At 45.9% G+C, this 25,167-nt stretch overlaps 4 protein-coding genes across 9 annotated transcripts in view; 3 read left to right on the top strand and 1 right to left on the bottom strand.

Annotated features, from left to right (window-relative positions):
- Window positions 1–2,518: 2,518 nt before the first annotated feature.
- GDF9 (growth differentiation factor 9) lies at window positions 2,519–4,429 on the top strand (the record flags this gene model as incomplete). Its single annotated transcript, XM_080627247.1, has 2 exons — window positions 2,519–2,918; window positions 3,477–4,429. 2 exons carry the CDS (start codon window positions 2,519–2,521, stop codon window positions 4,427–4,429), a joined length of 1,353 nt encoding a protein of 450 aa, XP_080483373.1.
- Window positions 4,430–6,131: 1,702 nt separating this feature from the next.
- On the top strand, window positions 6,132–6,681 carry UQCRQ (ubiquinol-cytochrome c reductase complex III subunit VII). Its single transcript, XM_080627237.1, has 2 exons — window positions 6,132–6,307; window positions 6,473–6,681. Exons 1-2 carry the CDS (start codon window positions 6,154–6,156, stop codon window positions 6,565–6,567), a joined length of 249 nt encoding a protein of 82 aa, XP_080483363.1. The 5' UTR covers window positions 6,132–6,153; the 3' UTR covers window positions 6,568–6,681.
- Window positions 6,682–10,633: 3,952 nt separating this feature from the next.
- Window positions 10,634–12,167, top strand: LEAP2 (liver enriched antimicrobial peptide 2; the record flags this gene model as incomplete). Its single annotated transcript, XM_080627304.1, has 3 exons — window positions 10,634–10,690; window positions 11,093–11,232; window positions 12,131–12,167. 3 exons carry the CDS (start codon window positions 10,634–10,636, stop codon window positions 12,165–12,167), a joined length of 234 nt encoding a protein of 77 aa, XP_080483430.1.
- Window positions 12,168–13,052: 885 nt separating this feature from the next.
- AFF4 (ALF transcription elongation factor 4) overlaps window positions 13,053–25,167 on the bottom strand; it is a gene marked incomplete at its 3' end in the record, with an annotated part of 51,843 nt that continues 39,728 nt past the window's right edge. For 5 of the 6 annotated variants that reach the window (XM_080627471.1, XM_080627468.1, XM_080627472.1 and 2 more), the window contains 8 exons: window positions 23,775–23,872; window positions 22,334–22,397; window positions 22,049–22,185; window positions 21,579–21,650; window positions 20,784–20,877; window positions 19,991–20,034; window positions 18,992–19,212; window positions 13,053–18,727 (listed from right to left, as the gene is read on the bottom strand). In XM_080627471.1, coding sequence (XP_080483597.1) covers window positions 18,609–18,727; window positions 18,992–19,212; window positions 19,991–20,034; window positions 20,784–20,877; window positions 21,579–21,650; window positions 22,049–22,185; window positions 22,334–22,397; window positions 23,775–23,872 — 849 coding nt within the window. Of the gene's footprint in view, window positions 18,728–18,991; window positions 19,213–19,990; window positions 20,035–20,783; window positions 20,878–21,578; window positions 21,651–22,044; window positions 22,186–22,333; window positions 22,398–23,774; window positions 23,873–25,167 lie in introns of those variants that run through there. The other variant, XM_080627473.1, reaches the window with a different exon arrangement.

Raw genomic sequence — 25,167 nt, 5'->3', positions numbered from 1 at the left:
AAACAAACAGATGTCATTAGCTAGCTAAGGGCAAAGCTACACATTCTTCACCTCTGCTTTATAGCAGTGTAAAAATCAGCGTTCGTTTGAAACTCAGTGTTTCCCCAGGGAAAAAAACAGTTTCTACTGCAACGACCTGATGATTAATGATGAATATTTACGAGAACTAAAACATGAGACTATCAAACAATCTCTTAATGGTCTGGATTTTGAAGAGGTTGATGAAATGAATCTACTAATCTCCTTGGACATTGTGTTTTACTGAACAGGTCTTTAGTATCTGAAATGCTTGTGCACATGCATCTGGCACGTGTAGGTATGCCAGAACCTCACTCAAACATAGCTGCTATTTATAACTCTCCAGCAAATGTGTCCAAGCACCAAGGAACCTGAAGGCCAGTAAAAAGGCACAGTTAGGGTGATAAACTGGCTTTGGCAGTGACTGTGGCTTAAAGGGCTCTCTCTTTCCTCCTTCATTCCCTCCCCAGCTCCCCTGCAAGTCACAAGGCTTCAGTTCTGCACACAGGGGTTGTTGTGGCTGTGTTGGATCAGTAAATCTGTCCAGGAGAACTGGGCTTCAGAGGAAGACAATCAATGGCAGCATAAAGTCCAGCTTTCTCCCTCTCTGTTACAGGCTGCTGCAGAGCAAAGCAAGTCTGATTTATTAGAAGCTGCTCAAGAATACAAATACATCCATGGGAAGATTTTAAGCCTTTACTAACATTGAGAAACCCCGCGTTTCTACAGCCATTCTCAGAGCATTTCAGTTCCTATTTATACCCTGAAAATGATCCCATTTTCTAAAGGGTCGAGCAGCCCACACGCCAGAATCAAATCAACTAGATCCACTTCCCCAGGTCCAGACCAACCAACTAAACCTTACCCATAACATCCTTTGAAAGCCCCTCCAGCATCTAACCCAGTCAGACAAAAGGATGAGGGAAAATAAACTAAGAAGCCCTATGCTTGACAATGAGATGAGGAGCAGTTGTGTTGGTGGTCCCCAGCCATCACCACAGCAGCTCCCAGCCCTGGCCAACAGAGCATGACACAGTATGTGTTTGGTTTCTCCCTATCATTACAGCTGGGAAAGGTGCGTGATAGATTGGCCCAAGCTGGAAGTGTTTGGACTTTGACTTCTCTGCTTAGGTTTCCAACAAGACGGCTAATAAATGCGGATGAGTTTTATGACCAGGCCACTAGACTATGCAGGGATATCTCGGTCAGGGCTGGGTTTAAGTCTACAGTTAAATTGTGTCCTCTCATGAACTTATCAGCCTACTTCATTTTCAAAAGCTACATGTTTAACAATTGCCTCTTCAATACAGTGTGGATACAGAAATATCTAAGGCTGTTCCGGCACTCACCACACTGAATACTAGCTCAGGATTTGCTATGCCTTTAGCATCCACCCACAAGTACCACTCCTGTCTTGTTGAGCCCTGAATCCTTCAAGATAGGCTTAATTGTTCTCAGCTTGTCCAGTGGTTTCAGCAAGGTAAAGCAAATACTTGCTTTTTGTTGGATTATTTCCCTACCATTTCAGCTCCCTGGCTGGAGCCGCCACGGGATCTAATAACATCAAAACTCAGTGCAAAGGAGAGAGCAGGAAGGCATGTGTGGAAAAGGGCAGGGTGAGGGGGCAGCTTAAACTGCCGTGGAACAGCAGAAATACACTTGTTTGAAACTAACACAAAGCGGGACTAAGCCACAACACTCTCAAACCAGCTCAGGAGCCTTAGCAAGTGAAAGCTGGATGATGAGTGCCATTTCACGAGACCACTGAAAGCAGAGCTCTAATCAAAAACAACTGCCATGAAAACACATTCCTAACGAAATAAAACTGAAGCCATCCTTTTAGTTATGCTCAGCTATAAGAGTCTATGAGGATTTCTGATACAACCAACATTGCTCTATTTGGAGCACACTCCACAGATACTGACACTGAAAAAGCACTCTGCTTTCTGGCTGCCCTGCCTCAGACTGGAGGCAAAGATGTGCAGTGTGCTGGGATGATGGCACTATCCTCATAGTTACTTCTCTCTCAAGTGGATATTGTGATCTATAGAGAAGGAAATGTGAGAAATACATTAACAGAAAATGAAACCCAGCTTCTTCTATTAGCTTATTACTGCTAAACCCAGTAATATTAACTTCATATACTTTACCCACACACAAGCAGGGATTTAGTTAGACCAGCTGATGCTAACTTGTCTGCCCAGCTCCCTCTGGAGGCTGCCACTCACTGTAGCTGTTTAATTTACCATGTGAAAAAGGTTAACTCTCCCAGTAAGGGTTTTGATTATAATGATGCTTTCGTGGGCAGAGGCTTCAGCCTAAATGCAGCCAGTATGGGGTTTAAGCAGCCAGCTGCACAGCTTTGTCTTTGGTTTCTAATCAGAAAGAAGCCTCCCTCCCATTCTACAGCTGCAACACATATAAGGGATCAGGCCCAGGAGCTCTCTTTTAACTTGAACGCTTTAGGAGAGGCACTGTTTTGGCTGTGACCCTAAAGAGCATGGCGGGTACCTGGACGACTTGTGTTTGCTTCTACTGCTGCCTTCACTGGCTTTCTTTCAGCATCCAGTGCTCCCCTCACCCCAGGGCACGCGTGGCCTCTGAGGACACCAGCAGCGAGCTCAACCCATTGCTGTGGCTGCCCAAAGGCACGGGACGTGGCTATGCCCTCCTGCCTCCCCTCCTCAAGGTGCTGTCTGACCGGGAACACCAGGTCTGGGAAAGTGAGGCCCCCAGGCTGCAGCCGGACTCCAGAGCCCTTCGGTACATGAAGAGGCTGTATAAGATGTCTGCTACCAAGGAGGGAATCCCAAAGGCTAACAAAAGCCACCTCTATAACACTGTCCGGCTTTTCACTCCGTGTTCTGAATGCAAGCAGCGCCCCAGGGACCTGATGAAAGGTAGGTGTGCAGGGACAGGAGCTGAGGAGGTTTAAATGGGGGTTTCTATGTGTTCTGTGCCTGCAGCATAATATAAAATGTCTTATTTTTAGAGCTGTTGATGTCTGTTGATAGCTGCCTCTTCTCTTAAACTGCAGGAGTTTTTCATAACCTGCTTCTTGCCAAATGGCATTAGACAGACTTCTGCACAGTTTGGGAAACGCCACCACCGGTGCTATGTTCTAGATGATACTGATGTTTCAGGCTGACTCCTCTTGCTTTGAGTCAGAGAAAACTACAATCAGTTCTAGATAAAGTGAGAAAAGTAGGAAAGATGGTTAGGCACAATGGGCCCCATGTTTCCTTCTGCTGCTCATCTCTGTTTTCAAAGCCATAAAAACAGAGCACTGTAACCAAGTGCCAGAATCTCATTGCAAGGTGACTCTTCTCCTTGCCTTGTATGTTTGCTGGGGAAGAATCTGCTGCTGAATCCTTTGTTTCTCCATTACCTGATAGTGTTTGTGTCTAGGTGGATATTAAGACTCACTGACTCTCCAAGATTGCTGTTTCCCTTCTCAGGAGACATTCACCTGGCAGATTTACTCTTCAACCTGGATCGTGTCACTGGTCTGGAACACTTGCTCAAGTCTGTCCTGCTCTACTCCTTTGACACCTCAGTTCCTGTTTCCTCTTCAGTTACGTGCACGTGCCATCTCTTTGTCAAGGAGCATGATTTTGCTGGCCAAGTCTGCCCCAGCATTTCACATGCTATAGCTTTTAGCCTGCACTTTGAAGTCGGAAAACGCAAGTGGGTTGAGATTGATGTGACTTCATTTCTCCAGCCCCTAATCGCTACTAACAGGAGGAATATTCACATGGCTGTGAACTTCACTTGTCTGATGGGTGATCCACAACAGAGCACTAACCGGGAAAACCCTGTTAACATGGCACTGGTTCCCCCTTCTCTTCTGCTTTACCTGAATGATACCAGCGAGCAAGCTTACCACAGGTGGAACTCACTGAGGCACAGAAGGAAAATCCCAGTGCGGCCCAGGCAAAGGAACAGTCTGCTTGTTGATCCTTCGGGTGACAAAGGAAAAGAGACTTCACAGGGCAAAAGGGCCTCTCGACGGCGGAGAGCTGAGAACGGGAAAGAAGCACCAGCAACTTCACCCTCTGATCTGAGCGAGTACTTCAAACAGTTCCTGTTCCCTCAAAATGAGTGTGAGCTTCACAACTTCCGCCTAAGCTTCAGCCAGCTCAAATGGGACAAATGGATCATAGCACCACACCGGTACAGCCCCCAGTACTGCAAAGGTGACTGCCCAAGGGTGGTCGGGCACCGGTACGGCTCTCCTGTGCACACCATGGTGCAGAACATCATCTATGAGAAACTGGACCCATCTGTCCCCAAGCCCTCCTGTGTTCCTGCTGAATACAGCCCACTGAGCGTCCTAACCATAGAGCCTGATGGCTCCATCGTCTACAAAGAGTATGAAGACATGATAGCTACCAAGTGCACTTGTCGGTAGTGGGTGAACCTCAATTGGTTTTACTTGGGTTTTGGGTGTTTTGGCATTCTCAAAGTAGTTGCAGCTGTAATTAACTGAATAGCGTTTGTGTAGTTCTAATGGCTCTGTAAAATCCCTTGGGATGTAGCATGGAGTCAGCAGACAGTGTTTACAACATAGCACTTATTTTTGTAGCCACTGGAATGTGTCTTTCTGGAATGTGAAATGAAATGTAAATACCACTGTTTTATTGGAATAACTTTGTATTTGAAATGGGGAAGGGATTTCAACTACCAGATGTCTATTTTAAGCTGTTCTCTTATAGATTCAAAAAGAGAAATAAATGCGTGTCTTGCATACCACTTATATTCAATGTCTTTGAACTCTCATTTGCGTTTGAACCCTCCTCACTGAGGGGATTCATAGAATTCATGGAATCCCAGGCTGGAAGGAGCAGTAAGCAGCTTCCAGTATCTGAAGGGGGGCTATAGGGATGCTGGGGAGGGACTCTTCATCAGGGACTGCAGTGACAGGACAAGGGGTAACGGGGTTCAAACTGAAACAGGGGAAGTTTAGATTGGATCTAAGGAAGAAATTCTTTACTGAGAGGGTGCTGAGGCACTGGAATGGGTTGCCCAGGGAGGCTGTGAATGCCCCATCCCTGGCGGTGTTCAAGGCCAGGTTGGATGAGGCCTTGGGTGCCATGGTTTAGTGTGAGGTGTCCCTGCCCATGGCAGGGGGGTTGGAACTGGATGATCTTAAGGACCTTTCCAGCCCTAACTGTTCTATGATTAAGGACCATCTGGTCCAACCTTTCTGGGCAAACATGACTTGAGACTACATGTCCTGGCACCCTGTCCAGCTGGATCTTAACAATGTTCAGTGTTAGGGAATCCATCGCTTCCCTGGGGAGATCATTCCAATGGCAGGTTGTTCTCACTGTGATGAAGCTTCCTCTTATGTCCAGTTATAATCTCTCCAAGGGTAACTTGTGCTCATCCTTCCCGATTCCTCATGAAAAGGGAGCCTCCCTCTGCTTTGTACTCGCCCTTTAAATATTGGAACATAGAATCCCAGCCTGGTTTGGGTTGGAAGGGACCTCAAAGCTCCTCCAGCTCCAGCCCCTGCCACGGGCAGGGACCCCTTCCACTGGAGCAGCTTGCTCCAAGCCCCTGTGTCCAACCTGGCCTTGAACACTGCCAGGGATGGGGCAGCCACAGCTTCTCTGGGCACCCTGTGCCAGCGCCTCAGCACCCTCACAGGGAAGAGCTTCTGCCTAAGAGCTCATCTCAGTCTCCCCTCTGGCAGGTTAAAGCCATTCCCCTTGGCCTGTCCCTACAGGCCCTTGTCCCAAGCCCCTCTCCAGGTTTCCTGCAGCCCCTTTAGGCACTGGAGCTGCTCTAAGGTCTCCCCTTAAGGACCCTTCTCTTCTCCAGGCTGCACAGTCCCACCCTTTGGATCATCTTTGTGGCCCTTCTCTGACCCTCTCCAGCCCGTCCCCAGCCTTCCTGTACAGCAGCGACCAAAACTGACATGCTATTCCAGCTCTGAGCAGATCGGGATAACGGCTTCTTTACGTGCGCTGGTGATGCCCTCCCCGCGGTACCCCAGCATGGCGCAGGCACCGCTCCATCCGCCATGCTGCGAGGTAGGAACGAGCGAAGCATCACCCGCCCCGGAAAGGGAAGCAGCAGCTCCGCTTCCTCTTCCTCTGCGGCGGCGGGGGAAGGTGACCCGGCAGCGCCATGGGGCTTCACTTCGGGAACCTGGCGCGGGTCCGCCACATCATCACCTACAGCCTGTCGCCGTTCGAGCAGCGCGCCTTCCCCAACGTCTTCTCGCACGGGGTGCCCAACGTGTGGCGCCGCTTCAGCTCCCAGGTCTTCAAGGTGGTGCCCCGTGAGTACAGCGGCACCGGGTCCCTCCGTTAGTTATCCCTTTCCCCCTCAGCATCGGCACTTTGGGGACGGGGCAGGCTCTGTGTGGCCGCAGCCTTGTGTAACGCTGTTTGTTGTGCTTATGGCAGTGCTGCTTGTGAGTGTTCCCCTTTCCTTTCCTTTGTAGCCTTCGCGGCAGCCTATCTCCTGTATTCCTGGGGAACCCAAGAGTTCGAGAGGCTGAAGAGGAAGAACCCCGCTGACTATGAAAACGATCAGTGATTCAGTGAACGCGGATGTCGTTCTCTCGCTGTATTATCACTTTGGTGTTGTTAAGCTTCTCCGCATGACCAGAAGGGTATTAAGAAGGCGATAAGTCTTGTCTAATAAAACTTTGCCCTGTGACTTTGCGTAAAATCTTGTGAGTCTTGGGATGCTTAAGGTGAGCATCATCAAATCTGGGTCTGGTTTGCTCTGTCCAGGGAGATAATCAATCGGGGTAAAGTTCTGTATGCTCGGATGCTTTTATCTCGGAGCATTTCTCAGTATAACTAACACAGCAGGGGGTGCCTTCAGCTGGAGATGACTTGAAATAACACCTCCTACCTCTCTGCTGTTTGTCTTTCCATCACTGGCTGCTGCTTCAGCCTCTGGCCTTGAGATCTGTGAGCGGCAAACAGCCCAGCTACTGTGTGAGCTGGCTGTGGTCAGGGCTGAGCATGGACCTCGACCCCTGCTCAGCGGCTCGCTCCTCACCAGGAGCCCCATGCAGGGACAGCGGGTACACAGTGCACCGGGAGCGGTTTCAGCACCGCGCAGGAAAGGGATTTTTCCTGCGTGAGAACAGGCGGTCACAGGAGCGACCTCCCCAGGGGTGTCCTCAGCTGGGGGTTTTACAGATGGGACAGGACGTGGCGCCAGGTGGCCTCAGCCGGGTCCCTTCCCATGGGAGACTGGACCAGACAATCTCTCAAGGTCCTTTCCAACCTGGGCTATTCTGTGACTGAAATTACCTGGTTATATTAATTAACTGTGGTTCTGCTATTGATTAGTAGTAACAGAATCATAGAAACAAGGCGATTGAATACCTGAAGATGACTTAAAAACAACTGCTTGTAGTAAAGTGACTGAAGTATGGGACAAAGAAACTCACCCTGTGGCTTTAAGTGAACAAGCTTCACTGTTCACAGTCCAAACACCTAACTGGTTCCCTTATCCTACTTTTCCCTTCCAGCTGACTGTCTCAGGCTCCTGCCCCACACAAAACAATACGTTTATCTCCCTGTTGTGCTGTTCCTGCAGCTGGTACCAAGAATTTATCTTATCCAGTGTGGGAGTGACGTTCCCCTGAGTTCATTTCTTGGTGTGCTCAGTCCTGGGCTATCTGGAAGACAAGGATGCTCGGGCTCTTCCTGCAGGAAGATGGAGATTATGCAGTTTTTATAGCTGAATGCTTTATTCTGTCGGGGCTCTTAGCACATGGGACTAAGCTTAGTGTTAGGGCTGTTCCTACTGCTCCTGTGTTTACTCCAAGCGCAGTGTGATGTCGGCATAAACAGGAGTAATACAAATCCTGGAATGGTTTGGGTTGGACAGGGCCTTAATCATAGAAGAGTTAGGGTTGGAAAGGTCCTTAAGATCATCCAGTTCCGACCCCCCTGCCATGGGCAGGGACACCTCACACTAAACAATTGCCACCCAAGGCTCTGTCCAACCTGGCCTTGAACACCACCAAGGACGGAGCATTCACAACCTCCCTGGGCAACCCATTCCAGTGCCTCACCACCCTCATAGTAAAGAATTTCTTCCTTAGATCCAATCTAAACTTCCCCTGTTTCAGTTTGAACCCGTTACCCCTTGTCCTGTCACTGCAGTCCCTGATGAAGAGTCCCTCCCCAGCATCCCTATAGCCCCCCTTCAGATACTGGAAGGCTGCTATGAGGTCTTGTTCCAATGAGCCTGCATCCTGCTTATCTGCCCTCTGATGGCCCCCGCAGCAGTTGATGGGTAGCTGCAAGGGTGCCCTGGTGCAAGCTTTTCTGCTGGTAGCTTCCATAAACCCTCCTTTTTCAGCACATTCCACCTCAGCAGCTGCTGAAGGGCAGCAGCTCCTCTCGGTCTCTGTCCCTGTACACAGACAGTTGAACCGTGGCCAAACCAGCTGCTAGACAAGTGCAAACACTGCAGCACGTTCCCAGCACCATCCCCTCAGCTGCAGTGTCAGCAACAAGCAGGCTGCAGGCTGGGCCTCCTCACCCTTTGCTCGTGTCGCAACCGTGCCGAAACGATGTCCTCTGTCCCTGCAGAGCCGTGCCCCGGTGCCGGTGTCTCCGTGCTCACTGCAGGGCCTGGCCTGCCTGGCAGGGAGCCGGAGACGTGGCACTCGGGACAGCCGCCAGTGGGAACGTCAGGGCTGAACAAGGTGTCTGGAATTCTTTCTGTCATCTCCTTTATTTCTGACCTCCCTTTGGTAAATATTAGAAGTGGCAACGGAGCAAGCGTGGGGTTGTTCCTGTTAGAACCTGTGGCTTTTTGCTGACAGCCTGGTCTATGTGGAAACACTTGGCTCCGTTTTCACCTTTTTTGCCCGGTTCCTTGCCCAGAGCGCACAGATCGCTGCCTGAAAGGGACATGCTGCTGCCGTCGGTAACCCAGACGGACACACAAGGATTCTGATTTATTGGCACAAATACTGGTCTTACCCAGCCAAAAAAGCTGAGAAATGATGCCATAGAGAGGGCCTCGCCATCAGAGTTGAAGGAGCTGTCACCTCACATGCTGTGCTCCACGGATGAAGGCTGCTGCTGCTGCCTCTTGTCCTTTCTCTGTTCTATGCTAGTGCCTGGTGGAAACAGCAGGAATCAGAACGAATTCTCCGATATCAGTTGTAGAAAACAAGCTGGGAAGGGTTTTTATTTAATCCCAATGAAGTCTGGGCTAAGGGGCAATCATCTGTAGACAGGAACCTGACAACATGGCATTATCTTAATCTAACTTGCCTTCCACGCTGGCACTTCTGCCTCCATGTTAAGCAATCTCTGAAAATGGCAGCCTCTTATATCCAGATTTGTATTTGCCATTCAGCAAAAGCAGACTTCACTATTTTATACAGTATCGTGACTTAGCTTGAAACACAGGGTGCTCCAAACCCCCCCCCCACCTGACACAAACCAGCCGCTGGCATTCTCTTTATGCTACCCTGCAATCTCAGACATCTTGTACCTGGCAGGTTGGGTGTACAGGGGAGAGCTGTGAGAGCCAGAGGCACAACATCTGAGGTGAGGAGCAGGAACCAGTGAGGTCCATGTACAGGCTGATCTTACTCTTACTCTTGTCCCACCTGTCCCAGTGCTCGTAAGCTGAGGGGTTATTGAAGGCAAGAGGTAACACACAGCTGCTCTTCAATGTTCTTTTCTCCAGGCTGTTGCAATCTCATTTCACAATGGGAAAAACTAACATTCCTCTTAATGACAAGCTGCTCACCCACATCAGTGGGAGCTGAGGCACCCTTTAGGAGCCTGATGGTGAGTTACACTGTCAGGTGCAGACTGTGGCAGCGACAGCTCATTGAAAGAAGCCCCAGTCTTGCCACATGGAGCAATTCTGCTCCAGAAACCCTTGCAGCAAACTCTCCTGTTGGGATTCACCATTTAGAGGTTATCATCTTCATCTGCACATCAGGATCCCTGGGAGAAGAGGCCTGTTATTTATCATGTACGACACACATTTTACATTCCAAAACCTATCTGACAAGTGTTCCTTCTGCTTTTTGAGTGCTGTGTGTGGGGCAAGGCAGGTTAAGCAACTTCCTCATCATTCTTCCACGTACCATGAATGAGAAGCAGAATCAAAAACGTGATTCTCTGCTCCAAGTAAGCTCACTAAGACAAAACTTCCTGCGCTGACAAACTCAAAGCTGCACACACTGCAGCTCTCACAGAAGTTAAATAAGGTCATGGCTTTTGATCTTCACCCTAATACTTTGGGCCAGCCACCCTTTTGCATTCAAATCCACCACAGGGTTCTGGTAATGCGTTAGGTAGGTTTTAAAGGAAGGAACAGTTGGCACAAGTGGTAAGCTGAGCAGACAAAGTACAAGTGGAAGGAGGGTAAATCATTAGCCAGAGAGACAGGCCTTGAACCAGATCACTGCAGCAGATCTTAATTTAGTCATTCCCTCTTGCTCCGGATCGAACTTTGTTCCTGCAATGACTGACAGCTGATGCAATGATAAGAGAATGAAGTCTATAAAAATCTAGCTGAGGCTTGGGAAGTTCTATTTGGGGCTCTTCCACCTCCTCCGCACGAGGCCGGTCCCGCGGTCCAAGTGACAGCCCACCCTGGGAAGATGCACTGTTGGAAAATGCTGGCGGTCGCCTTGCTCTGCTCACTGCTGCTCGGTCAGGTAAATAGAGACAAGGATTTACAGTGCTGATTCAAGCGCTCAGAGACTTACCAAAACCTGTTATGATTTGCGTGAATGAGAATACCCGGCAGAGGTTAGAGGTGACAGCAGAGTTCCTTCAGAGCATTCATGGTCACAAAAAGCCTGCCTAGTGAATACTGGGTTCCTCTGAGATGTAACTTGGCAGTAGTTCTGCCTTTCCTCCCACGGAGATTAAAAACCATTGTTGATTTTTACACTTCTTACTTCTGTGGGGGTAGGATACAAGCAATTACACTTCAACAGAGCGTGTTATGAGCTCAAACTGAGAAAGATTCCAAGTTCTTCACTTAAGACTATTGAGCTCAGCAGCAGAACGACCAGCTGCTGCACGCTCTGACAGCCACCCTGACTCTCTTCCAGACACACTGTGCTTCCTTGAGCCAACCAGAGCCTCAGCTGGTGAGAGAGAGGAGGATGACACCCTTCTGGAGAGGCGTCTCGCTGAGACCGGTTGGAGCCTCGTGCAGGGACAACAGTGAATGCATTACAATGCTCTGCAGGTAACAGCCTCATTCACATTCAGGCTCAGTGTGACTTAGTATTATATTAGGTAGAGAAGTTCCCACTTATTCTCCCCAGATGAGGTATGGAGTTAATTCTGTGCGTTAAAAAAAGATACCAGGAATAGGGATGGGGCAATAGATTCAGACCTCCTTTGGAAGCAATGCCAACAGAGCAGAGTCCGAGTGCCTCTGATGACAACCCCTGGTCCTTTCATTGCCACCCCAGATAACCCATCTTCTGAAAGGAGAGCACAGGATTTGAGACAGCTTTTGGGTAATCAGAGATCTTAAAATGAATCCTTCTTAAAGGCAGTTCTGTTCACTGTAAAGCATATTAATTAAAAGCAGTATCTTACCCTAAATGAATCACTTTAAGATGCTTACTTATGCTCCCAGTTTAAAAGATAACTACATATAAAAAGCCACTAGACGTGAATAAATTGTCCAACTATGTCTACTTAAATTGATTAGTCACAATTACTACTTGGTGGCTGAAAGGTGATTTTGCATGGCACCTACTCTACACATACCAGAAAGCAATTAGAGATGGGTAGAACAGAGCCAGTTTCTGCTCTACGTACAAGATAGGATAGCCGAGTGCTATTCTGGGCGCATTTGCAACACCTATTTGGATCTACTGATCAACTGTAGCAGCAGCTACTGGAAGATCTCAATAGAACAGGGTTTCAGCTGTGGGTGATTTCTACACCACAGCCTGACCATACAGCTCTGTGTAACACACATGTTGGAGCTGTAATGTAAAGCAGAGGACATAAAATGAATCAAGATGAACTGAATAAAGGGGGGAATGCAAAGTGCACAGCTCGTGAGCAGAACATGAGCGCTCCAAAGGCCAGGGCCAAGCTGGCAATGCCTGATGAGGTTTTCTTTGCAGGAAGAACCGCTGCTTCCTGACAACAGCTGCTGAGTGACCCGTCCCACTGAAGCCCACCCATCACTGTTACTGCTGACAGTGAAGTATTTATTGACCCTTCAGAAGCGAGGACAGTGGATCCAGCACTAAGTGTATTTAATGTTTCTGCCCCAGGAACTGACAAAGGACTTTAAAGAGCTTGAGAGCGTTTCCTACCCAGGGCCGTAGCTCTGCAGCACACCTCAGGATGGCTCTGGCCAAGCTCAATAAAAGGACCGTGCATCCCCTGTTTGTTTGGGTTTTTTGTAATGGTTCATTACTGGTTTTTTAAAGTGTGAATTAAAAACGTCTGTTCAGCAAACTACCTTGGGTTCTCCTTGTATCCTGTGAGCAAAGTGTACAGGGAGTGCACAGCTGGCGTTTCAAGCGGCAGTGCTTAGCTCAAACTGGACTTTAGACACTTATCCTTCAAGCTGGCAAGTGCACAAAGCGGAGCACGCTTCTATCTCCTTTCCGTCTCAACAGCTGAACTCTTATCAGCACCTCAGATAAAGGCCTGTTAGAAAGGGAGAGCAAACAAACTGATAATACTGATAGCATTTTAATATCGCAAATACATCCAGTGATAACTGGAAGGAAAAGTATTTACCTTTAATTACTTCTAATCAAATTTACTTTAATACATGTCCTAGACTGACTTTCGCCACTGGAGTAGCTCCTGGTTTAAAATAAATGGATCAAAATCCAGTTTTGATCTGTCACACGTTAACTTGCAGGGCTGAAAGAAACAAAACCACCTTTGATTAGACCAGTATCAACCAGTGCAGGACACAAAGACTGACTGCCGTTTCCCTTTTGCTATACATAGAGCAGAAACGTTTGCTTTAGCACAGTACCAGGGAGGAGGAGAGCCGCACATCAGACACGAGCACAGTGGTTTTGAAGTTTAATACAGAAAATCTATTTGATATTTATTAAACTTAGTTTCTCCAGTTACAGTTTTGCATTGTACAAAGCATTTTAATGACACAGTAGTTAAAAAGATCTTTACAAATTGAAATGTGATACCCTTTTCTCCAAATATTTTAATTGCCATAAATTTGTTTAAAAATACACATTAAACGCATGTTTCAGACACTAAACTTTCTATAATCTCAATACCACAAAATACATAGAATATACTATACAGATGTGGAAAAAATCTAGTTAGTATATAATACTTTGCTCACCATTAACAGCTTTATTACGTGAAATGCACATACTGACTTAGAAATCCTAATTTTGAGCCCCGAAGTACCCTTTGAAATTTCAAATGTATTGCAACAAATAAAATCACAGTCTGTGTTTTCTTCTTTTAGGTTTTGGTTGAAGACAGATGCCTAAATACTCTGATAGAAAACAAAATGTAACACATGGACTCGTCATGTACAAAGCATAAAACAGAGACATCCCATTAGTTACTAACAGTACCTTTTCCGAGTGGTTAATAAGGGCTTCACTTATAAGTGACAGGTTCAAAGTAACCTTCCCCCGCCCGCGAGCCCTCCCCCGAAAGAAAAACCCTTCTTCACCAAATAATAATTTCAAATAAGATAAAGGATTTGTTTTAATAAATATATAAGCACTTTATCCTCCATATACAAAATTTCTTAAAACAATTTTAAAAGGGGGGGGACCAGATACAAATGTCAGGAACTGTGCTTGCAAAATCATGCCTGGTCCTTAGAGTTGAGTCCTGGGGGTGTGGGATGCCAGCGCAGCCCAGGGGGAACACGGCACCAGCCATCGGGCTTGCATATAAAAACTGGAGACAGGAATGCCGCGTCCCAATCTGCCTGTATTGGCTCCATCAGCATGTGTGGAGTTACACCAGGAATGGAAACGCTTTCCTCAAGCTTCCAGATGGAATTAAACCAAATGAAGCATTAACATTAGACATCCTGTGGGAAACTCCACACTGTGCCACCGCATCCACAACCCCTCCGAGCACCGGCCAGGAGCAGAGCTGAGGTTGCCCTCAGCCAGGGCAGAGCTGCTGCTCCACCGGGCTCCCACCGAGACCACAACATCCTGATGGCACAACCAGCCCTCATCTCCCATCCAGCACCGCTCGCTTCCAAAAGCCAACCCTGGAGGCATTCCAGGCCAGGCCAGATGTGGTTCTGGGCAACCTGATCTAGTGGAAGATGTCCCTGCTCATTGCAGGGGGGTTGGACCAGAAGACCCTTGAAGGTCCCTTCCAGCCCAAACTATCCTATGATTCTAAGAAACAGCACCCCGGCAGCGGAGCCCAGTTCCTTGCAAAGTAACGGAACTGGACACAGATCATGATTCCCCGATTGACTGAGTTTAACTTTCCTATTTAGGGGATTTGTCTCCCGGAACAGCTCTGGATTTGTCTGAGTTGGCTAGCAAAAGCTTTGGCTACTCTCGCAGATGTCTAGCGTTCGCTTTGTTGCTTGGAAACACAGGGTTTTCCATAACACTGATTCATCAGGCAGAGAAACCGAAACCCCGACCACAGTTTTTGTCAGAAATGTAAGAATTTGGAAGCTGCTGACTCCCCAGTGGGTAATTCAAACTGGACTTGCTCAGGCCCTTTCAATCCCTTAACATAAACACTGCAGTGACAGCAAATACCTGTTAGGTAAACTATTAAATACAGCAAAGGTAGCCTCTCTTCCTCCAGCAGCGTGCCACTTTGGCAAGCCACCTCCTGATGTGCCTATGGCATTAGTTTTACTTGCCCCAGGCAAGTGCTACATAATTCCTATGAAGTACTGACTCGGTGTGTTGGGGCCGTTCATAAATACGGTTGAGGGCATCTTTTTGTGATCACAGCAATCAAGCCTCAGCAATCTAAAGGAATATACATTGCACTCCTGTATAATATGCAATATTTATCACCAATAAGATGGTGATTCAGCACTCAATAAATAATATATCAATATAGTCAGTTGCACCATAATCTAAAAACAAGTATAACATATACTTTGGACAGACTGAGTTCATATATATATACATATATATTAAAAGACACATACAATACAAATTGCATACTGCCATCGAAAGCCAAGAAGAGCCACCCAGATGCTCTGCTTTATGGCTAATAGTTTTAAATCAAAAGAAAAGTCTAGGGCTGTTTCTCTCTGGTGTCCTGAATATGTGTTTAGACTTATTGATGGTTGCACCTTATCACCCAGGACCCTGAAGTCTGAGAGCGGATTCAGACAGCACTGACAGCTGAGCAAGCCTAGTCTGAGTAAGCCATTATTAAGATTCACCAACTAGGACCACAGTCAGCGAGGGAATTAAAATCACAGCATTGATATGTATTTAACAGACAAGTGTCTGGGGGATCATCTGGGAAGGCAGGAGTTCAGGATTCCCTCGTTTGTCACTAGTGCGATGCGCATTGGTACCCCAGTGACGTGTGTCACCGCTATGGAAGAACAGGGTGAGACCCATCACCTGCACTAGGACAGAGGGATGGAAGCCTATTGAGCACTTAGCTACAGAATCTGACAGAGTACATCACTTTCCTCCCGGAAACAACAGTACATCCCAAAACAAGGTGTGCTTTTGGAATGGGGAAGTTTATCTGTTTGAACTAGCCACAGATGCATAAGGCATTTCTTTTCAATTCATAAGACCACCAATATCTCCTGTATGGCAGGCGGCCTGGGACAGCGCTCCAGGGATATTCCACCCCGAAAATCCACTGTCCAGGTGGGACACTTTCAACCAGTCAGGTCCACATTTTGACATGACGTATAGGGGCTGGTCTCTTCTCCCAGTTAACAAGTGACAGAACACGAGGAAACAGCCTCAAGCTGCACCAGGGGAGATTTAGATGGGGTATTAGGGACAATTCCTCCCCCAAAGGGTGGTCAGGCATCGGAACAGGCTGCCCAGGGCAGTGCTGGAGTCACCGTACCTGGAAGTGTCCACAAACCATGCAGACGAGGCTCTTAGTTACATGGTTTAGTGGTGGCCTTGGCAGTGCTGGGGAACAGTTGGACTTGATGGTCTTAAAGGTCTTTTCCAACCTGGTTGATTCCTATGATAACGTCTTGTGGTTGTTCAAAGACCGTTAAGATCCACCGATCTAGGGATAAGCGATACGTTTTTAAGAGACCAATTGAACGTGACACCAAAAGGTATTTGTGGGACTCTAGTTAAGGAAAAGAAAAATAATTCCCAGAGATGAGCCCATTCCCACTACCAGGAATGGAACCTGTGCACAACGGAGCAAGCCAGAACGCAGCCATGCCGGCTAGTGCAGCGCTACACAAAAAAGAAACGATGAATGCAACTTCTATGAAGGTATCTTTTATATAGCGTCAAAAGTGTGCTAGGCACTTTAGAGTATTAAAGGAAAAAGAGTTGACAGTGTCCCATTAGCCAAGATGTGGAGTCTGAGGGTACAGATTCTGTCTCAAACAGCAAACGCTAACAGAAACATGACCTTGCACAGTGATTCAAGGAAAAGGATGATCCAACAGACCTGAAGAGGAAATTCAGCTGTCATGGGAAGAGTCACAGGTCTGTTGCCCATGTATCCATCCATTCGTACGTAGCAAAGCTTTTCTGGAAGTACAAAACACGCTGGAACGCAAAGGAAGCTCTACGAATATGCAGCTACCTTTAGTAGGTTACTAATTGCAAAACTTCTAAACTCTTAAAGCCCATAGGACATACTGCAGTACTGAGAGCGTAGAATTCTATTCCTTCTCGCGAGGTTGCCGTGAGTTTGGCACTTAACTACAACTACACACAAACTTTAGTGCAATCATTTTCCTGAACATGCACGTTCATGTCTGGTATGGAAGAAAAGGTGAAGTGGGAGAGAAAACAAAGCAGCATTCCACAATCTCACTCCAAAGGATTCAGAGTCGGACTCTTCAGAAGGAGACCACCGCAATGAGACGTCAGTTTGTGTGACGGACACTAGGACTTTTCGAAAGGAAATGGAATTTTACCAGAGTACTGCAGAAGACCACTGCATACAGTATATACCTGGTCCTGCTGTAAAACATCTTGTAAACAGTTCATAAAATCTTCATCTAAAAGTAAGGCATAAGGCACACCAGACATGGTAGGGGCACTAAGCGATACTGAAAGCAGTAGCAGTTTAAACCTTTAACTCAGACAAGCACCTCGCGTGGAAAGGTACTTTGGTTTTCACTTTTTGAGAGCAGGCAACTGCAACTCCATCAACCACTTCTGTTGCACCAAGTCGCTCCCTTGCAAGTGAGTATTATGCGCCATCAAACATTAACGGGACCTTCATCAGCACGGGGTAAATACAAGTTTTAAATCCATTCTGCATCACAACAGTCACTCTCCCTGTAATAGCAGGTGTGCTCCCACCCCACGACGGCTCTTGCACTGTCATCCTGTAGTGTCCATCACCTATCAGACCCTAAAAGGAAAAAATGGACCTCGGTTTCTAAAGATTCCTGGTTTCTCAGTCAATGGAAAAGATGCAAATGACAGTTCTGGTAGGAATTTAACTGCTGTTGGGTTCGTTCACCACAAAATTCACCGACTCTGGAGGTGTCAGGAAACGACAAGCACGGAAACAAAAGGTATTTCAAATGAAGAGATGCAAAAAAGCACAAGATTGTCCTTTTCAGAAACCTTTCCTGTCTGCATCGCACCTGCCGGGCTGAAGCTCATTCCTACACCACTTCTTTGATCTCACATTGAACGCAAATCACTGTAATGTTTTGTGATTGTTATAGTGTTAATCCATGTTTGGAACTGCCTGGAAAACCATCCAAGTCAGATCCAGCTAAATACTTTTCCATATAAATTTCTTTATAATTCATTTAAATGAAGTATCTTAATACGTAGAAGAATATCTGGAACTTTTCTATTTAGTACAAATTCTGCAATAATAAATCTGTAGTTGTCATTTATTAGTTGACTCGTAGGCATTAGGCATGGAAAGTATGGCGTCCCTACACGTTAGAACCTATCAACCCTACTTCCTTTACAGGCTCTACCACCACAAGACATTACAGAGTAACAAAGCTCACAAAGTACTTAAATAAAGTGTCTATGTTTAATTTCTGCTAAGTACTTGAAAGGGTAAATTTGGGGAATAACTAGGAACTGCCTCAAAACCAGGCTGTTCAAACTTAAAATTAAAAAAATTCAAATAAATAGGATTTAAATGGACTCTTCCTGGATTGTGACTGGAATTCCAGTGATCTGCCCATGACAGATCGGCAAAACTACTCCTTTCTATGTAGCAAATTATAAAATACTTAAATAACTTAAACCGGGAATACTGAAGCAGTCCAATAACCAAATGATTTGGGCTTAAAACACAAATGAGGATGGGAGACGTGTGAAAGCATTCTTTGCTCTTAGTGTCAACTAAGCAATGTGTTATGGCAGTCTTCCTTATTGACATGACACAGTGTTGTGGAGATAAATCAGAGGCAGCGAGAAAAATGTGTTTGAGTTTCCATTCCTTCAGTTCCAAATATCACTTGGCATCCAGGCGCAACCAGTGTAATCCCTGACGGGTGTAACGCACTAGGTCTGTCATGATGCTCGAGTTAAAAACCAGAGGGCCCATAACTTTATCCAGTTCAGCAAAGAACTCTAAAAGAACAGAAACACAAGTTAAAGCTATGCATGTACCTTTATATGGGAAATATCACATCCAACCCCCATCTTTAATGGCTTTAAAACTGACACACAACCAGCCTGGGGCTTCACTGTAAACCAGTGCACATCCTTCCACCTCACTTCTGCAGAGGACCTGGTTAAACATCCTGCACACCACTAACTGCAACGCCCCAGTTCAAAGCCCGTGAGCACACTCTGGTACATCTGGTGTCCTATCCCTCCCCTACCAGCTCCTACCTTTCTGTTCTTTAGACAGCTGTTCGGCTTGGTCCCATATTTCAGTGGCATAGAGGAAGTTGGATGTAACCTGGACGTAGCTGGCAGCCATCTGATGGATCCTCTGGGGGATCGTCACCGAGGACCCACTTCCTGAAGGGTTGGCTGCCCCGGAAGAGTAATTTCCTGAATTCCCTGGAGACAGCTTTGGAGAGACCGGAGACGGCATACCCACGGGCTTGCTGCTTGTCCAAAGGAAACAGGCAATTGTAAAACACGTATACACACACACGTACTTTGGGCACATCATGCTGTAAGATGCCCTCTGAGAGCTCTCTTCCCACATCTAAAGCACTCCCACCTTGCACATCAAGAGGTCAGGATTTGCCCTACAACACATGAAGTGCATGAGCTGGGAACAACTGCTGAGGATCCTCCAATTCCTGTGTGTTAACTTCACAGCCAAAACCTCGTTGCCAAACCTCATCATCTCCTCATTCAATCAAATCTTAAATTCATTGTTTAAATAAATTGAACTCTAAAGAATAACAATGAAAACATTATAACTACATGGTAACTATTTAGCCATAGTACTACACCTTCAGGTAACACGATGCAAATCCAAAGTGCCCTCCCACAACTCAGAGTAATGATCAACGGTCCAGCATTAGGCTTAAAAGAACAGAAGTAAATTGCTGTACTATGGAACAGACAACTCTGAGAGTTTTTGTAACAGTCTGGCCTTGCAGCATTAACAAAACCATTGTTTTGAGTGGAAAAAGCATTAAAGAAACCAACAAAACTCACTGAGAGAAGTGACTTGTGTGTTAGCGACACATTGACCCTTAAGTCTTCCAAGCCTTTCTGCACACAAACAACTGAATCAAAACCTACACCCTCAGAACTATCACCCAACACTTTAAAGAGTGAAAAGCCACTTCCTGAGCACCTCAGGCACAGAGTTTATGTAGAAAACTAGCTACAGGTTGAGAAGCACAGGGAACAGCTTTGCCTACTCACCTTCCCATACCAGGTGACGGTGCTTGAGAATTATTATAGGAATTCTGTTTGGGATAAAAAAGAGATTCACCACCTGATTCATGTCCGTACTTTCACCAGTCACACTTTATCTGCTCATTCAAGTGGCTATTTTTGGCCACATTAATTTTTGTTCTATTAAGCAATAACCACATTCTAACTCATGTCCCAGTGAATTAACGTTTAGGAAAATATCCTCTTTTACTGATGACTAAGGCATAAATTAAGGGATTATTTTAGCAACACAAAGGCCACTAAATATACATAGGACTGGAGTAGCCCTCTGCTCAACATGTTAGAGAACATCTTGCTTTTTTCAGCCCATTAATGGGAAGAAATCTGTTATTTCTGGCACTGAACAATTAAAGATGTCTCAAAATATCTGAGAAGTCAGGCACGAGACAATCCCATTTCCTCTCAGCTGGGAGCTTCAGAGAAACCCAGTGACATGAGTCACCTATCCCCAAGTGCTCCTTTGGGAAAGCTCCTTACATTAAGGACTGAGTAACACTAGAGAAGCATCATAACTGTTTTTCCTCATCTGCAACATCTTGATTTAAATAAACACACTCGAGGATGTGCCTCTTCATCTCCTTTCCCTGAGTTCATGTAAATTCATGGCAGAGGGGTAACAAAAATACCAACCATCCCACTGCAAACACCACAATCCTGAAAGACCAATTTGGGTTTGGTTTTCACAGTCTGAAAACTGGATTCAGGAATTCTAAGTGATGTAGAGCTTCAACGTGATGAGGGTTTAAGAACACACACTTACCTTCAGATGTTCAGTCAGAGTTTTAGAGTATTTCAATGCACTTTCCTTCTTCAGCTTGAAAAGCCTTAGGTATAGCAGAGATTGGCACCGCAGACTGCCCAAAGACAGAACAACACAACGCTCACAGTTCAAGTCAGCTTTACCACAACCCAGTGAGTATCAAAAACCTAATAGCTGTGTTCTTGGTGTTTCTTCTACCAATTCTGACAAGACACCTCTCAACTTGTAACTTAACCAAGAATCCACGACCCCCTTCAAATTCCCAAGGACATAAACCCAGCTCTGTGCCTTAAGCTGAAACTGTAATTTTCAGTGATTTTACTGATATAATCAGTTTCCAGTGCTGAGCTTAGAAGACAACAGTCAGTTACTTCCCAAACAAAGGTTTCATTTATTTCTTGCTCCTTTCAGGCCATACAGTGTCTAATGCATCCCACCATGGTCTCCCTTTTCTGCCTGACTCCAACTGGTCCTGCTGAGGCCAGTTCTTCACAGCCACTCCCAATTTTGACTTATCACTGGGTGAGCACACAGGAAGGACCCTCATCCTTTCTGCAGTTACTCCTTAACAGTTCAAAGACTTGGTCTTCATTGTCCACATCCCTTCAGCCCCAGCCTACAGTAATCACATACACAGCAGTAATCTTTGCGTACAGCCAAGTGGAAAACTCATATTTGGTTCAAAACCACCTGAGAACTCAGTGTCGTACAGCATTTCATGTAGAGAAAACACTTGATATTAATCAGGGCATTAAGGTCGGACAGTGCATTGTACTAAGTTCAGAAGACACGTACCAAAGCACTGCTAGCCTTTTATCTGCAGCTGTGGCATCTGGTGCCAAGTAATTCTTCAGCTTCATAGTGTATCTGCAAACAAAGACAGCCAGTAAGCAACAAAAACCCGACAGTTATCATTTATCAATCACCAAACATTGGTGTTCTCATCAATTTCTAGTTTTGCCTTGTCTTCACCAGTTCAGAAACTTCTCTCAGTCCCTAAACAAAATGCCAACTAGGCAGTAACTGCAATAGGTTTGCTTCTTGTGTTACGTCTTGTAGAGTGATTTCAAGAGCCTTAGCAGAAAGCTTCTCAACCTTCATGAGAATACTTTAAGCCTTAGTAACTGGAACAAACTGGGAAGTGATGCAGTTATACTGGAGAAAGAGATCTCAAAAGCTGGCACAACTTCGGTGCACCTACCAGCTCTGGTTTCCAGACATCCTTCCCACCCACTTGACTTCTGTATTTGCTTTGCAATGCTTACTTGATTAATTCCACAGTTTCTGAATACATAGGGAACGGGGACTTGGATTCCTGAGCATTTTTCTCCAATGCATTCCCACACTCAATGAACGACACTACAGCATCTAGGTAGTAGACAGCCTTCTCAAACCTGTCAGACTGAGCACATGGGAAAAGCTTTTAAGGACAAAACCCAGAGAGGAAGCACAAGAGAGCTGCACTACAGGAGGGCAGCAAAATGGCAACAGCAGGAAACAAACCCCAGTGTAATGTGCAAGCCCTGGATGAGTATGGGAGATTTACTTACCAAGGCATCAGCATTATGTTTTAGCTTCTTTGCTTCTTGCAAATAATGATCAGCTGAGTAAGTCCTGCAACAGAGGACACAAGGAATCAGCCCCAGCCATATCACATTGCATTTAATGACTCAGATTTCTTCATGTTGTCAAGTTTCCTATTTTCTCTGTTTAACTCAGGTTAGAGGAGCTACACTCTGACAAAACAGGTAACCGGTATGGTTAGCTACAGTACTGTAAAAAATAGCTTAAAGTCACTTCTCTAGTTTCAGGTAATTCAAAGCCGCATTTCAAGCAAGTTAACAAATGTGACTTAGTTAAATTTATTGCATTTGACACTCAAGCAAACCAAACCCCTGACCAACAACAGGGGCAGAGAAGGAAAAACCACAAAACTTGAGGACAAATTCATCCAGTGCCTCCAGGACTGGCACTACTGAGGCTGTGAAAGAGGAAATTATGATAGTAATACAGAATAGCTGCATTCAGGTGTTAACTGCTTTTGCTTAGCCACCCAAAGCAATCAAAGCTAAATGACTCCCACACCTAGATGAGCAGAAGACAATCACAAAAGTGTAATTATACATTTCAATATATTCATGTATTACTCAGGAGATGATTCAAGTTTGAAATCAATTCTCCCATCCATACTATCTTACTTGTCAAAGAATTAAAGATATTTGAAATCAATGTTTTTAAAAGTCCACTTACAGGAAACTGAGGGAATTAAAAAGCAACAGTTAATACTAAAAATATTCTATACCTACAAAATCAGCTCCAATAGTTCTAGACCCAAGAAATCCTAAAATGTCTCAGTCAAAACCATAAGGTTCTACCATGTCACCATCCCAAAGCACAATGACCATTCCTCGGAGGGTGCTCTCATTAGATCTTCCTATACTTCAATACACATTCAGAATTCATTTTTAAAAGAAGTTTGATGTTATCTCCATTTCTCATCCCTGTTTTGTCTTGGAATGATTGAAAAACCCCCATAAACTCTTTTGCCCTAAATGACTGACAGTGTAGCTCAAATCACCAAATGCACTTAACTCCTTTCTTTTTCTTTCTTTAAGGAACAGCTATGAGGAAAAAACACTGAGCAGCAGAGAGGTAGCAGCAGTGTCCTGGTAAGGTGAAAAGGACACATCAGCATTTAAAACGAGAGGAGCCCTGAGCTATTTAAGTCTATTGCATGGTCCTCTAATGCTCGGCAGGAATGTGCAGGGCAGGCTACAGTTCCTCCTCAAGGACTGTGCTGTCTGCCAAGGCACTGGCCCGGGGAGCAGGCAGACAAGCACAGCACTGCAGAAACATCACAGAGCTCCCCAGGGTAGGAGTGTGTAACCTAAGGTCTTTTGTGAAGCAAGACAACAGCTCTTCTCCACAGGGAGCTGGCCACGCTCCACGCCTCAGCCCCACAGAGGGAGAGGCACCTTCTGCTGTTCTTACCTATCATCAAAAACAAGTTTTGCTCTTCTTGACTTGGAGCTCTCTGCAGACGGAGCAGACACAGGAGGGCAGCTGGATGAATTGTTCAGAATCTTTTCCTGAAAGGAAAATGGGTGCCAAGGAATAAATGTAAAGATCAGTTACATGTTCTTCGCCTTCAAGAACAGCATCTGTTGTATACATTCCTCCCATGATTTCATACATTATATGCAATAAGGTCAGTTTTGCAGCTGGTTCAGCTGCCATTCACCACAGACAGTAACACAGCTTCCATGGGGCTTTCATCTACTGCTGGCACAGAGGCTACAACCAAGCTCCTCAGTCCAACACACCAAGGGATCTCCATTAGAAGAAAGAATGCAGCCAAGGCTTTCTAGATACTCCCAGGCCAGGAACTCCCTGCCTGAATCTCCCATGTGTCTGTTTCCAAGTCCGGGTTTTCCACTCTAACAAAGAGCTGATGATTATTATTTATGATTTCTCCTTTCTATCAACAATACACTCAGCTGAATGTCTTTGCCTTGGAAAAAGAGTATTTCGGAAGAATAACCATCATCATCAGGGAGAAAAGTAGCTGTCTTCACAACACACTGCCCTTGTTCCTCTAAATTTTGGCTCAACATGACACTTCAGGCCAAAGACTGGACACTACAAATGTGCTATGAAACAAAAGTGAACCCATTTTTATTTGCTAAACAATACAAAACAGCTCCCCAGCTTCATATGTGTTTTCTGCTCTCTTGATTTACCGTGACCAAAGGCCAGCTATATAGATGTATTTCATAACTTACACTTATCAGATTATTGCTTATCAGAAGGATCCTGGAGTTGCAAGGCACCAGACTGGCACAGCAATGTGCTATCTGCCATTGTAATGCCAGAAACAGCAATGAAACATGCAGTGCAATGCAGGAGGAGTACTTACTACTTGACTAAGTAGGCATGACTAAGCATATGTGAAGAATAAAATGATAAACATCTCACACATTAACTGCTGGCTTCAGGACATTTTCTATGCTGACAAATAAAGGGCAAGGCCTCAGCCTGTAAGGTAAAGGCACTATCTGCAGCTCCTGGAAGTGCCTTACACAGCCACCGATGCGCACAGCCCTGCCAGGCTCCTCCGATCCCACCGCACTGCCACTGGCACTAGCACAGCATCTCCCAGTTCAGATGCTCAAGAGCTCCACCCTGATGACTAAGTTGCTTTCTGCCATCACTAATGTCTATTTGCTGCTTCACTCCTCCCCAAATCAATTCTCTTTCCTGAGCATTGTTAGATTTTGCTTCTGAGCTTTCCCATTGCAAATCCAGCTACTGAGGTTTAGCAGCTCCTTCAGCTACTGGAGTTTCTGCAGCCCGTCACAGGCCCCGGGGCTCTGCTGCAGAGAGC

Source organism: Psittacula echo (genome assembly GCF_963264785.1).
Source record: "Psittacula echo genome assembly, chromosome: 11".
NCBI classification, from domain to species: domain Eukaryota; kingdom Metazoa; phylum Chordata; class Aves; order Psittaciformes; family Psittacidae; genus Psittacula; species Psittacula echo.
This window is presented reverse-complemented; position numbering and strand designations above follow the sequence as displayed.